At 44.3% G+C, this 14,063-nt stretch overlaps 1 protein-coding gene and 1 pseudogene across 1 annotated transcript; one reads left to right on the top strand and one right to left on the bottom strand.

Annotated features, from left to right (window-relative positions):
• The first annotated feature begins 5,935 nt into the window (after positions 1–5,935).
• LOC147979984 (pentatricopeptide repeat-containing protein At3g22690 pseudogene) lies at positions 5,936–8,219 on the top strand (annotated as a pseudogene).
• A 3,423-nt stretch (positions 8,220–11,642) lies between these two features.
• Positions 11,643–13,779, bottom strand: LOC147979985 (uncharacterized). Its single transcript, XM_087547305.1, has 2 exons — positions 12,051–13,779; positions 11,643–11,772 (listed from the first exon to the last, which is right to left on the bottom strand). Exons 1-2 carry the CDS (start codon positions 13,213–13,215, stop codon positions 11,726–11,728), a joined length of 1,212 nt encoding a protein of 403 aa, XP_087403431.1. The 5' UTR covers positions 13,216–13,779; the 3' UTR covers positions 11,643–11,725.
• Between the last annotated feature and the right edge of the window lie 284 nt (positions 13,780–14,063).

Raw genomic sequence — 14,063 nt, forward strand, 5'->3', positions numbered from 1 at the left:
TTCCTTCGTCTCCTTAGGCTGGTCACAATGGGGAGAAACTTAAGAGTAACATCACACACTCTAATACAACTTTGCTTATGTGTCATATATTTAATGAAGAAAGAGGTGCTTGTGGTACTCCCTCCGGTCCTTTTTACTCTGCATATTAGGTTTGTCCGAAGTCAATCTCATTCAACTTTAACCAATTTTTTATGAAAAATTATAGACATTCACATAACAACACCAATATTATTAGATTCGTCTTGGAAAATATTTTCATATTATATTTATTAGATATTATAAATGCTAATAATTTATAATATAAATTTGGTCAAACTTAGCAAAGTTTGACTTTCGGCAAATCCAATGTGCAGAGTAAAAAGGACCGGAGGGAGTAACTAGCTAAGTTACCGGAACATCACACACTCCAAAAAACAATGAGTCTATAACCTAATAAATACATTGTTGCATGACACTACATAGATGTTCCTACCCACTGTGGAGGTAATAACATAGTCTAGGGAAGTGTGTAAGTTAGTAGATTATGTTCTTGCCCATTGTGACCAGCCTTAATTAATTGGGTGTGTCTAGGGCACATCTAGATGTGCTTTAGTTATTGCACATCTAAGTGAGTGAATCAAGTATAAAGAGAAAAAGAAAAAAGAGAAAGAAAATATTCATACGAATCTCAACGTAAGATTAATGACATATGATTTAGATGTGCAATACTTATGGCACATCTAGATGTGCTTTTGCAAAACTATAATTAATTATCCTCCTTGCTTTTCGTGACCTTGATTAATTATCCTCCCTGCTCTTCGTTTCCTTGATGCAAAAGGAACCGATATAGGGCGCGGCGGCTGGTATCCCAGTGCTCATCCTCTCCGATTAGTTTTCCTGCGCTTCACCTCCCTGCACGCTGTTATCAATACGACGATCTTCTCCCTTCGAGTTCTGCCATAACAAGGTTGATCCCATCTTCCGTAGAAGTAGATTTTTAGATCAATCCATCCATCTACTCTTTCTTGATTTCTCCTGATTCATGATTATAACGTTTCTTCATTATTTTTTCTGGCAGTACCGCAACTTGCACGTGATCTGCCATCGCTCCTACAGAGCCCGCGGGGTCGACAGCGTGGAGCGCATCCACTCGGACTACGGCCGCAGCCACGCCGTCGTCAAGATGCTCTGGTCCGTCCAGTTCACGTGTCGCAACAGAGAGTACCGCCGCACGGTGTTCCTGCATGATACGGCATGGAGGACCACTTGCACCCCTTGCTGGTATCATGGTACAAGGCCCGCTTTTGCCACGGGCCGCTGCTGCGGCAACATCTTCTTCCCCAGCGTCGACGACTCGAACATCACCAGACAGAGCGTCATGGGTGGCATCTCCATCCCCTCCGCAACGGCAAGGATCTGGCCAAGGATATTGACGAGCAGGCGTTCCTCATGGCCAACAATGGTGAGCTGTTTCATCTCTGCTGCGCGGGGATAGAGCTCGTCGTTATGACATCCGGCTAGTACGTGGTAGAGGCCGAGGCGGAGGCAAAGATGATCTCATCATTGTTGCCAATAAGGACATGGTACCTGCTCCAACTTTCTCCTACTTACCGTCGTGACTCGTGAGGTCACTAAGCAATTAGTAATAGGAAAAGCTCTCTTCAGAAACACATGGCGCACAGTGATTTTTCAAAGTTATCCCATTGAGGCCTATGTATGCACCGACCAAGCTAAGGTTTTCATATTGTTTTAATCTCTCGAAGCACTGCAATCGAAATTGAATTGATCGTAGTAGAAGATTATTTGGTGCAGATTTTCAACTATTGTTGCAGCTCAATTGTCATAAACAATTTTCTATATGGTCTCGCTAGAAATCCAATAAGAAAATTTTGCTCTTCCACTTTTCATAGAATCTGCACATATGGATTGAATTGATTCCTCTTTTTGCATGTCTCGCGCTCTTGGCGTAATTGTCATTGCAACGGGGTATATCATTTTTGGTAGATCTCAGTTCAAATCCATGTGCCGACGAAACCTTTGGTAAAATATAATAAGAGGTAGTAATTAAATCTTCTCAATGTATCTATGATTTTTTAAGACATAATATAATAGACTGAGCATTTAGTTTACATGTACTCAAATTCCCTTTAGTTTATTTGTATAGGTGATGAGCTTCTTATTTTATCACTACCTTCCTCTGATTTTCTCTCTGTATATTATCATGTAAAATATTTCTATTTATGTCAGGCTTTCAAACTATTATATTGTTATCCCTATTGTTTTATTATTTGTCTGCATATTTTCTTTCCAATTTACAATTTTGGTGATAATCTATATCTCTTATATAGTTAATGAATGATATATATTATTAATCCAAATATTGATATTTATACAACAAATCTCAGCTACGTGCATGGCTGCAGGGGACGTGCGCCCCCCCCCCCCCCCCCCCCCCCCCAGCCTGGACGACTTTAGTGAAGGAGATTCATATAGTGAGTTTTATATTAGAAAAAATAGAGCTTTTGCCCTCATTAGAAACTGTATTTTCTCATTGGCCCTCCCAATCAATCTTGTCTAGCTCTGCCACTGTATAAGACTATATATTGTATGACAATTGTTCTACTTGTCCTTAGACAATTAGGTTGTGTGGATCCACATCCTTTGACATGCATGTTGACGGCATTGAGATACCAGCCGGATAGTATGGACTTGAACATGATCTGAGATTGGCTCTATAAAGTCAAAACAATGTATATGTTGTATCCTAGTGAACTCGGCATGGTAACCGACTTGCTTCGGGTCTATCTAGCTCTACTTTGTAACTGAATAGTTTTTTTGTGGGGTGTTGTAACTGAATCTTTATCATTACCTAATATTAAAGGGAGGATTGTTTCTTCACTTTTTTCGTTTGCAGTGGGACCCATATTTATTTTGGAACCAACGATTTCGTTCGTCCCAAATCTCTCGCTCTCACGCTGAGCTTTCAAACTATTATATTTTCTGTTATCCCTATTGTTTTATTATTTGTCTGCATATTTTCTTTGCATTTTGCATTTTTGGTGATAATCTATATCTCTTACATAGTTGATGAATGATATGTATTATTAATCCAAATATTGATGTTTATACAACCAAATCTCATTGAAATATATTGCAGCGGGTCCAGCCGCAACGCGCGGGGCATCATCTACCTAATATTAAAGGGAGGATTGTTTATCCACTTTTTTCGTTTGCAGTGGGACCCACATTTATTTTCGTCCGGCATGGAATCAACGATTTCGTTCGTCCCAAATCTCCCGCTCGCGCGCTGAGCTTTCAAACTATTATATTTTCTGTTATCCCTATTGTTTTATTATTTGTCTGCATATTTTCTTTGCATTTTGCATTTTTGGTGATAATCTATATCTCTTATATAGTTGATGAATGATATATATTGTTAATCCAAATATTGATGTTTATACAACCAAATCTCATTGAAATATATTGCAGCGGGTCCCGCTGCAACGCGCGAGGCATCATCTAGTTGTATAAACAAGTGTGTCACTTGTTTTATAAGACTATATATTGTATGACAATTATTCTACTTGTCCTTAGACAATTAGGTTTTGTTGATCCACATCCTTTGACATGCATGTTGACGGCATTGAGATACCAGCCGGATAGTGTGGACTTGAACATGATCTGAGATTGGCTCTATAAAGTCAAAACAATGTATATGTTGTATCCTAGTGAACTCGGCATGGTAACCGACTTGCTTCGGGTCTATCTAGCTCTACTTTGTAACTGAATAGTTTTTTTGTGGGGTGTTGTAACTGAATCTTTATCATTACCTAATATTAAAGAGAGGATTGTTTCTCCACTTTTCTCATTTGCAGTGGGGCCCACATTTATTTTCGTTCGTCATGGAATCAACGGTTTCGTTCGTCCCAAATCTCTCGCTCTCGCGCTGAGTTTTCCGTCCGGTAAAAAATTATGAAAAAAAGGCAGCCCAGATAGGAATCAAACCTAGAACCAGCAGCATCTACACCCGCGCTGCTAACCAATGCGACCATCTATCTTTTGTGTTCAAATGCGAGCGCGAACTTTAATTAAAAAGATACAACCGGCAGTGGGAATGCCTGAGTGGAATCGAACACAACAACTCGCGCTACTTAACCACGCCCCTAGCCAGTATAGTTGTAAAATTTGTTGTCCAAAAATTGCAGCTCAACTTATATAAAGTATATGCAGCGAAAGATGTAAACTTTTTTCTCAAATGTGTTTTTTTTTCAAAAAATGTAAATAGTTTTGGAAAAACAAAATTTTTCAAAACATGCTAACAAGAGACTTGAACATTTCTCAAAACTAAAAACAACTATTTGAAAATGCAAACATTTATTAAAAACAAGAAAATAATTGAAAAATGGGAACATTTTCTGAAATTATGAACATTTTTCCAAAAGGCGAACATTTTGTGAAATTCCCCTAAGAATTTACAAACAAATTATGAAAACATGATTTTTTTAATTTATGAACAAAATTTGAAACATAATTTTGTTTTCTCAAAAGGCGAACACATTTTGAAATTGTGAACAGTTTTTCAAAACCAAACATTCTATGAACTCCCCTGAACATTTTTCAAATTTGTGAACAAAATTGGAAAACATGAACATTCTTTTAATGATTGAACAAACTTTGAAACAAAAACATTTTCTGAAATTGCGAACATTTTAAAAATCGATGAAAATATATAAAAATGTGAATAATTTCAGAAATTTCAAATTTTTGGAGTTTCCGCAAACATTTTTAAAATTTCTGAACATTTGTTGCAAGCTCGTACTTGTGTCTATTACCTCCATCCATTATTATTAAGCCAGGTACAAGGAGTAGGTTCGTTGCTTTTGGGTCGTTCGTGAAAAAATGTCTGATTTAACCCCTCCAGCAGATCGTTACATAGCATCAGCCAATGTATGTGATGGGTTTTCTTTCCTTCAATTGGAAGCTGCTTTGTCATGCTGTCACCGGTTATAATTAGACGCATTTAATCTTCATGCGAGGTTATCACTTAGTCGTAGAGTTTTGGCCGCCAAGCCCTTTAAATTCAGATGAGAAGGTTTGTTTACTTATCAAATTAAATAATCGCCTTCTCATATTTTTTACACTAACTTTCATCAATTTATATACATTTGCAAGTTCTACGGAAAATCAATAAACTGCTCCAGCAAACGATAGAGAATGAAAGTGAGTCCCAATTATCCCTAGAGAAACAAACACACCATTGTGTTGTTACAAATGAGCAGGAAGGATTCAACTCCGCATTTCTCAAAAACAAAAAATTAACTTCCAATACTTTGGAAGCTTTGTACACGAGATTGTGGGTGAACATGAGATGGGCGGTATATAATGGGACAGTGGGAGTATGATATATCTTAACATATAATTGCAATCGGATTGTCCTTAACTTGGTTGGATGGTCAACTTTTTTTGGTGCAACGCACGGATATATGTGCTATCCCCTCCGTTTTTAAATATTTGTCTTTCTAGAGATTTCAACAAGTGACTATATACGAAGCAAAATGAGTGAATCTACACTCTAAAATATGTCTATATACTCTGTATGTGGTAGTCCATTTGAAATCTCTAAAAAGATAAATATTTAAGAACGGAGGGAGTAGTAGTTGTAAAATAGACTTTGGGTAAGTATAAATCCATGTCGTGAGACCGCGAAGGGATTCGCTCCTTCAACTCAGAGATATCCTCTATGCCCTCTTAAGTGATCCGACTCAAAACGCATGATCATGCGACACAAATTAAGTATTAATCCCGTTTCGTGAGTCAACATCACATATTCGTAAAAAGAGGCCGGGCTATTACAAGAATGGCTACTCGCAGTTTGTATTATAACAACGACGGTGATTTGATTTCTATACCCCCTCTTTCAGTGAAATATGATACGCACCTCCTGCATATTCGAGAAAAAAGTCGCTTGCAGCTTGCAGCAATGCTATCGGACGCGATTTTTAACAAACGAAAGCAGTATTTTACAGCAGCAGCACCAGCACTCGGCCTCCTCCTTCCCGCCATCCTAGGCTCCTAGCACACAAACGGTACTGTAACAATCCAAGCTCGAGCTCGCCTATGCCATTGCCATGCGTTACCTCTACTTCCGCCCCAACACGACAAGCCAGGCGCGCGCCTGCCGCGACCATCTCCTCACCCACCTGGACCAATGCTCGTCGCGGGCCCACCTGGCCGAGCTCCACGGCCGGCTCATCCGCGCCCACCTCGGCCCCAACCCCTCCGCAGTCGGTCGGCTCGTCGCCCTCCTCGCCTCCCCTGTGGCGAGGCATGACATGCCCTACGCGCGCAGGGTGTTCGACAGAATGGCCCAACCGACCGCCTTCGTCTGGAACTGCATGATTCGAGGGTACAACAGTTGCGACGCGCCTGCGGATGCATTGAGGTTGTTCAGGGCGATGCTTCGGAGGGGAGTCTCTCCTGATAATTACACCATGGCTGCGGCGGTGTCCTCGAGCGCTGCATTCGCCGGCTGCAAGTCGAGGTCAACTGGGGACGCGGTACATTCCTTGGTTCGCAAGACTGGCTTTGCATCGGATGTGTTCGTCATGTCAGGCCTTGTTAATTTCTACGGCTCCTTCAGAAGTGTCGATGATGCAAGGAAGGTTTTCGAAGAGATGGCCGATCGGGATGTGGTGTCGTGGACACTGATGATCTCGGCTTTTGCACAGTGCAGTCAGTGGGATGAGGCGTTAAGGTTGCTTGCTGAGATGCAATCACAAGGCACTAAGCCGAACAAGGTCACCGTTATAAGTCTCCTTTCTGCATGCGGCCAAGAGCAGGATGCTGACAGAGGCCGGTGGGTGTATGCACGCATTGATGAGTACGGCATTGAGGCTGATTTGGATGTCAGGAATGCACTTTTAAGCATGTACGTGAAATGCGGATCCATGTCGGACGCATTGAAAACATTTCAGCTCATGCCAATAAGAAATACTAAATCATGGAACACGTTGATTGATGGGTTTGTGCAAAATGGGAAGCATAAGGAAGCACTAAGAATGTTTGAAGAGATGTTATCAGATGGTATAGTTCCTGATCTGATTACCCTCGTAAGTCTCTTATCGTCATGTGCTCAGCTTGGTGATCTCCAGAAAGGAAGATACTTTCACAATTATATCAAAGATCATGGGATCCGCTGTGACATCATCCTTCATAATTCTTTGATTAACATGTATGCTAAATGTGGCGATATGGCTGCAGCAGAAATGGTTTTTGAAAATATGACACAAAGGGATACCGTGTCCTGGACAGCTATGGTTTGTGGTTATGTGAAAGGACTTCAGTTTACAACGGCCTTCAGTTTATTTGAAGAGATGAAGGTTGTAGATGTTGTGTCAAGTGAAATGGCACTGGTTAGTCTACTTTCTGCTTGTTCCCAGCTAGGAGCACTTGATAAAGGGAGAGAGATACACACTTATATAGAAGAGAAGAGTGTAACAACAGACGTATGGCTTGAAAGTGCCCTGGTGGATATGTATGCAAAATGTGGTTGCACTGATACAGCCGCTGAAATATTCAGTACAATGCAGCACAAGCGGACCCTCACATGGAATGCTATGATTGGAGGTCTTGCCAGCAACGGACAGGGAAAAGAAGCAGTGGAGCACTTTGAACAAATGCTGAAGCTAAGAGACCCAAAGCCTGATGCTATCACTCTAAAGGTAGTTCTTGGTGCCTGTGCACATGTAGGAATGGTTGATGAGGGGCTGCATTACTTCTATTTGATGTTGAGCCTTGGTATTGTCCCTGATATTGAGCACTATGGTTGCGTAGTAGACCTCCTGAGTAGAGCTGGGCTGCTAGACGAAGCATATAGTTTTATCAAGAAGATGCCAATACAGCCCAATCCAGTAATTTGGGGATCACTTCTTGCAGCTTGTAGAGTTCATCACAAAATGGAACTAGCAAAGAGAATTGGACAGCACATCATCGAATTAGCTCCTAATGACGTGGGAGCACATGTCCTAATTTCGAACTTACATGCTGAAGAAGGTCAGTGGGATGATGTAGAACAAGTAAGAGGGCTGATGGAAAGCAGAGGTGTAGAGAAATCATCTGGTCGTAGCTCCATCCAAGTCTAGACATGCTTCATAAATCATTGTTCGTACTTCATAATGTAAGTTACAAGCGACCACATGATTTGACTAGTAATACAAATGGCTGAGAAGAGTATTGCCACTTTTTCAGTGCAGTGTCTGTTCGATACCAGAGACATATATACTACAATGCTCAGTAGATATGTGATTTCTTGATCATATTTTGGTTGCTCGGGTCAGCACTGAATGAATGAATCAGTATGCAGGGCAAGAAAAAAAAAAGGCCACATACTCACATCTATTGCTACTGGGAACTGAGATAAACTTGTCCATATCTATTTAGCATGATCTGAAAACTATTTATGTGCATCATGCATGCTATGATTTGCAAATCATATCTTAAACTTTTATCTAGTACAAGATCTTGATAAATATGCACCCAAAGATTGTTTATGTACATAGTTGAAGTTGCGGCTTGAATAATTGTATTGTAAATTTTCATCTAGTACAGAACCTATAGTAATAATCGTTCTCACTGTTAGGAATAGGCAACTTGTATTCCCATGAGGCCATAGGCCGATATATATATACATGTACAGGTGTGGAACATATGCAGGAAACCCCTTATACAACGGGATAAATACAAAGGGGTACATGACTTATATTATAACTCTAACACCCCCCCTCAAACTCATGGTGGATGAACAACACTGAGTTTGGAGAGATAAAAGCCATGTTGTGCTCTAGTCTGAGCCTTCGTCAGGAAATCCGCCAACTGTAACTCGGAAGGCACATACTGAAGAGCAATAACCTGATCCTGCACACCAGCGCGCACATAGAAAGCATCAACACCAATATGCTTGGTGAGCTCATGCTTCACAGGATCGCGTGCAATGCTGATAGCACCTGTACTGTCAGATAAAAGCAGAGTCGGTGTAGTGACAGAAACACCAAAATCCTGAAGTAACCACCGTAACCAAGTCACCTCTGCCGTCAAAAGAGCCATTGCTCGCAACTCAGCCTCGGCACTCGAACGGGAAACTGCAAGCTGTTTCTTCATCTTCCAGGCAATGAGAGAACCACCAAGAAAAACACAGTAAGCAGAAAGTGAACGGCGATCGGAAGGATCACTAGCCCACGTAGCATCCGAATAGGCCTGGAGCTGTAAAGAACTGGAGCGAGGAAAGAATAGACGGTGAGAGATCGTGCCTCGAAGATATCGAAGAACACGAATGAGATGACTATAGTGAACCGAGGTGGGGGCAGAGACAAACTGACTCAGAATATGAACCGGATAAGAGATGTCCGGACGAGTGACAGCTAGATAGACAAGACTGCCAACAAGATGACGATAACGCGTCGGGTCAGGGAGAGGATCACCATCAGTAGCACGGAGGTGAACATTGAGCTCCATAGGAGTCTCAACAACGCGCTCGTCAGTAAGAGCAGCACGAGCAAGAAGATCCTGGATATACTTTTCCTGGGATATAAAAAAGCCATCAGAGGTAGAAGAGACTTCAATCCCAAGAAAGTAGCGAAGAGGTCCAAGATCAGACATAAGAAACTGCTCACTAAGACGGGCCTTTACAAAGGCAATATACTCGGGGTCATCCCCCGTGATGATCATGTCATCAACATAAAGAAGAAGAAGAGTCCGACCACGAGGAGAAAGGTGAATAAACAATGCTGGATCATGAGCACTTGCTAAAAAACCAGCAGCAGTGATTACAGAGGCAAAGCGCTCAAACCAGGCGCGGGGGGCTTGCTTAAGGCCATAGAGAGAGCGACGAAGACGACATACCATGCCATCAGGAACAGAATACCCAGGTGGTGGCTGCATGTACACCTCCTCACGCAGCTCACCATTAAGAAAGGCATTCTTAACATCAAGCTGAGATATAGACCAGTGGCGTGCAGAGGCAACGGCAAGAAGTGTACGAACAGTGGTCATATGAGCCACAGGAGCAAAAGTCTCGTCGTAATCACGACCATGCTCCTGCTGAAAACCACGAGCCACAAGACGAGCTTTGTGACGCTCAAGAGAACCATCGGAGCGAGTCTTAACCTTGTAGACCCACTTACAAGTGATCGGACGGACTCCGGGAGGAAGAGAAACAAGATCCCAGGTACCAGTGCATTCAAGAGCAGCAATCTCCTCTGCCATCGCAAACTGCCATTCAGGATGAACAACAGCCTGACGGTAAGAAGTCGGCTCAAGAACAGCAGCACCAGCGGTGGGAAATCCAAAGCGATCAACAGGCGGACGAGGACGAGAACGCAAGTCATAAGTAGGCTGAGAGGAAGATGACGGCCCATCCACAGAGGCATCGACTGGTCGTGGACGACGAGTGTAATGCTGAGGAAAAGATGGAATAATAGAAGGAGGAATCGGCAAGGTAGAATCAGGGGGTAGCGACGAAGAAGTCACCGGAGATGAAGGTGTAGAATCCGGTGACAGGCTGGGAGAGGAGACCGGAGAGGAAGTCACCGGAGATGAAGGTGGAGAACCCGGTGACATGCTAGGCGAGGAGACCGGGGAGGATGGTGGCTGCAAATCAACTAGATGTGGAGAAGGAGAGGAAGTGGAACAGAGAGGTACAGTCTCGGCGGGGGTGATAGGTGAGTCAGGAAAAGTGAGGAAAGAGATATCCTGCACTGAAAAAGTCGAGGAAGATGGGCATGGGTAGAAGGGACGAGACTCTTCAAAAGTCACATCTCGAGAGATACGCATCCGACGACCAATAGGATCCCAACAACGATAGCCCTTATGCTCATCACTGTAGCCTAAGAAGACACACTCAACAGACTGAGCGGTCAGTTTGGTCCGTTCGCGAGGGGCAAGAAGAACATAGCAAACACAACCAAACGAGCGAAGCATCGAGTAATCGGGAGAACGATCAAAAAGCCGCTCGAAAGGAACACCACCCTGTAGAGCAGCGGACGGCTGTATATTGATAAGATAGGTGGATGTGGAGACGGCCTCAGCCCAAAAATGAGGCGGGAGAGAGGCAGCAATCATCAATGCACGAGCCGTCTCAAGAAGATGTCGATGCTTTCGCTCAGCCACACCATTCTGAGCATGAGCACCAGGACAAGAGAATTGAGAGAGAGTCCCGTGCTCAGCAAGAACACCACGCAACATCTTAGAGATATACTCGCCAGCGGAGTCAGCACGAAAAACACGAATGGGTGAAGAGAACTGAGTATGAACCATGGCAGCAAAACGCTTATAAATAGACAACACCTCAGAACTAGAAGTCATGAAATAAAGCCATGTGTAACGAGAGAAATCATCTATGAAAATAATATAGTATTTATGACCACCTTTCGAAGCAAAAGGGGCCGGACCCCATACATCAGAATGGACTAAATCGAAAGGACGCTTAGACACTGACTCACTATGTGAATATGGTAACTGAATCTGCTTGCCAAGACGACAACCCTGACACTCTAAAGAGACATCTCTTAAGACAGACCCTAGAAGACCTCGACGAACTAAAGAAGACAACCGAGAACCACACAGATGACCAAGTCGATGATGCCACTGCTGGAAGGAACTAGTGACGGAGGCGACAGAAGCGGAAGAACTGGCGATGGTGGTGGCAGCAGAAGGAACATGAAGCCAGTCCAACTCCCAAAGACCCTGAGAATCACGGCGGCGAGGGCCAGCCCCAACCAGAGTGTGCGTGTGACGGTCCTGGACAGAACAAGAGTCAACGTCAAGGATGACGCGACAACCAGAATCCGTAAGTTGACCAGCAGAAAACAAATTCATGGTAAGTCGAGGAACATGAGCAACATCAGGAACAGAATAAGAAGGAGTAGTAAGATTGCCTCTACTAGCAACAGAAAGTGGAGTACCATCAGCAGTGAAGACATGAATAGGAGAATCCAGTGATCGAAGAGAGGACAAAGTGGAAGAATGAGAAGACATATGAAAAGAAGCTCCAGAGTCCAGAACCCATGGGGATGTACCTGACTGTGTAGAGGGTGATTGCTCAGTGCGGGAAGCATCAGTCACAGAACCGGCAGTACCCGTCGAGGAAGAGCCTGAAGCGGCGAGCAGACGCTTAAGTCTCAGAATATCCTGCTCAGTCAAAGCAATGGCTGAAGCTGTCGAGGTAGATGACGAAGTCCCTGAAGATGATGATCGAGCCTTGCGCAGGTGTTTCTTCTTCGTGTAGCACTGAGACACAAGATGACCATCATTGTTGCAATAGGCGCAATGTGGACGGGGGCGACCTGAGCCTCCAGAAGGAGTGGGCAAGAGCGGCGGAGCACTCGAGCGAGAAGGGGTCGGTGGAGCAGGTGGCGTAGGAGCACGAGTAGCGAGCACAGAGGGAACCTCCAGCAAACCAGCACCACGTAAGCGAGTCTCCTCAGCACGAATCTCAGAAAGCGCCTCCATGAGAGAAATACGGCCACGAGCAAACAACTGAGCACGCCGGGGCTCAAACTCCTTACGGAGCCGAGACAGGAACTCATAGACGCGATGAAACTCCAAATTGGCCTGGACAGCCTGGCAACAGGGGCAGGTACGACACCCAGCACTACAGAGAGAATCAAGCTGGCGCCAGATAGCAGAACTCTGTGCATAGAAGTCATCAACAGTAGAGTCACCCTGCTGAAGAGCATGCTCCTGACGGATCACAGAGAGGTATAAGGCATCACCAGAGGGCTGATAGCGCTCACGAAGACGGGTCCACATCTCAAAGACAGTAGAAAGACCCAGAAATTCAGAAGCAAACTGAGGCAGAACACTAGCAGTGAGAACAGCTGCAGCACGAGCATCATCATCAAGCCACTGGGTGTAAACAGACAGAGCACAATGATACATCTGAAGAGCCTCCTCATAAGCCAAAACCCTCTCATCATAAGCACGATCAGCAGCCTCATCAGCAACCTTAGCCGCATCCTTGGCGGCCTGATTAGCATCCGGAGGAAGAACCGATGGAGTTGGCGGAGTAGGGGCCACCGGAGGAACTGGACGTGGCGGACAGCAGACCTCGCCAGAAAGAACACCCCAAAGACGGATGCCACGCATGTGAATGCGCATGAAGCCAGTAAACTCGGTGTAGTTAGTACCATCAAAGATCACCGGACAGCGAGGGACAGCAACATAGCCCGATGCAGCAGACATTTTTTTTTTAGGAATCCAAAGTCGGGCCTGCGAGCGAGAGATGAGATCAAGCGATCAGGCGGAGGTGGCAGTGCGGGAGGGAAACCTTCCTGCGGGACGAACCCCTGCTGGGCCTGCGGAGCGATCACGCAGAGGCGGCCTTCGAGCGATGCTGAGATCGAGCGATGCTGAGGCAGCCTTCGAGCGATCGATGGAGTCCTGCGATGTGATTCAGAGATCGGGCGGGAGCGGCAGCTTGATCACCGATCGGGAGAGGAGAGAGATCGCCCCCTGCGGCCTGCTGCTTCGATCGCCGATCGGGAGAGATGTTTCCGACGTACTTTGTACGACGCACACGCGTACGTATACAAGGAGCAAGCAGGCAAACAAGCTGGTCAATGGATTCTTGACGTGAACTAGTACATGCACATGCACGTACGAAACAATCACGCCGGCTCCTTGATCGCTGAAGCAACTCGCCGGGAACTCACGCACACACGCGAAACAATACGAGGCGCCGATGGATAGCAATAGGTGCGTGTCGCACCTAATACTTTATTTCTTGATCGATCTGGAGAGGAGGGATCGAACACACAAGTTGCAGCGTGCGAAAAAATTAACCTAGCTCTAATACCATGTTAGGAATAGGCAACTTGTATTCCCATGAGGCCATAGGCCGATATATATGTACATGTACAGGTGTGGAACATATGCAGGAAACCCCTTATACAACGGGATAAATACAAAGGGGTACATGACTTATATTATAACTCTAACACTCACAACTATTTCAGACATGTGAAATATAGTCATTTACTATGTAGTATGCCCCTATGGGCTAACCATCTGTTCAACAACTCGATAAGAAA

This window comes from Triticum urartu, chromosome 3A (genome assembly GCF_056163025.1).
Source record: "Triticum urartu cultivar PI428250 chromosome 3A, HENAU_Tu73, whole genome shotgun sequence".
Lineage (NCBI taxonomy): Eukaryota > Viridiplantae > Streptophyta > Magnoliopsida > Poales > Poaceae > Triticum > Triticum urartu.

Excerpts from the sequence above, each read along its gene's own strand:
- LOC147979985 (XM_087547305.1), bottom strand. The coding sequence starts at position 13,215 with ATGTCTGCTGCATCGGGCTATGTTGCTGTCCCTCGCTGTCCGGTGATC. Across the intron at positions 11,773-12,050 it reads ATCACCCTCTACACAGTCAG|GACCGTCACACGCACACTCT; the intron begins GTACATCCCCAT and ends TGTTCTGTCCAG.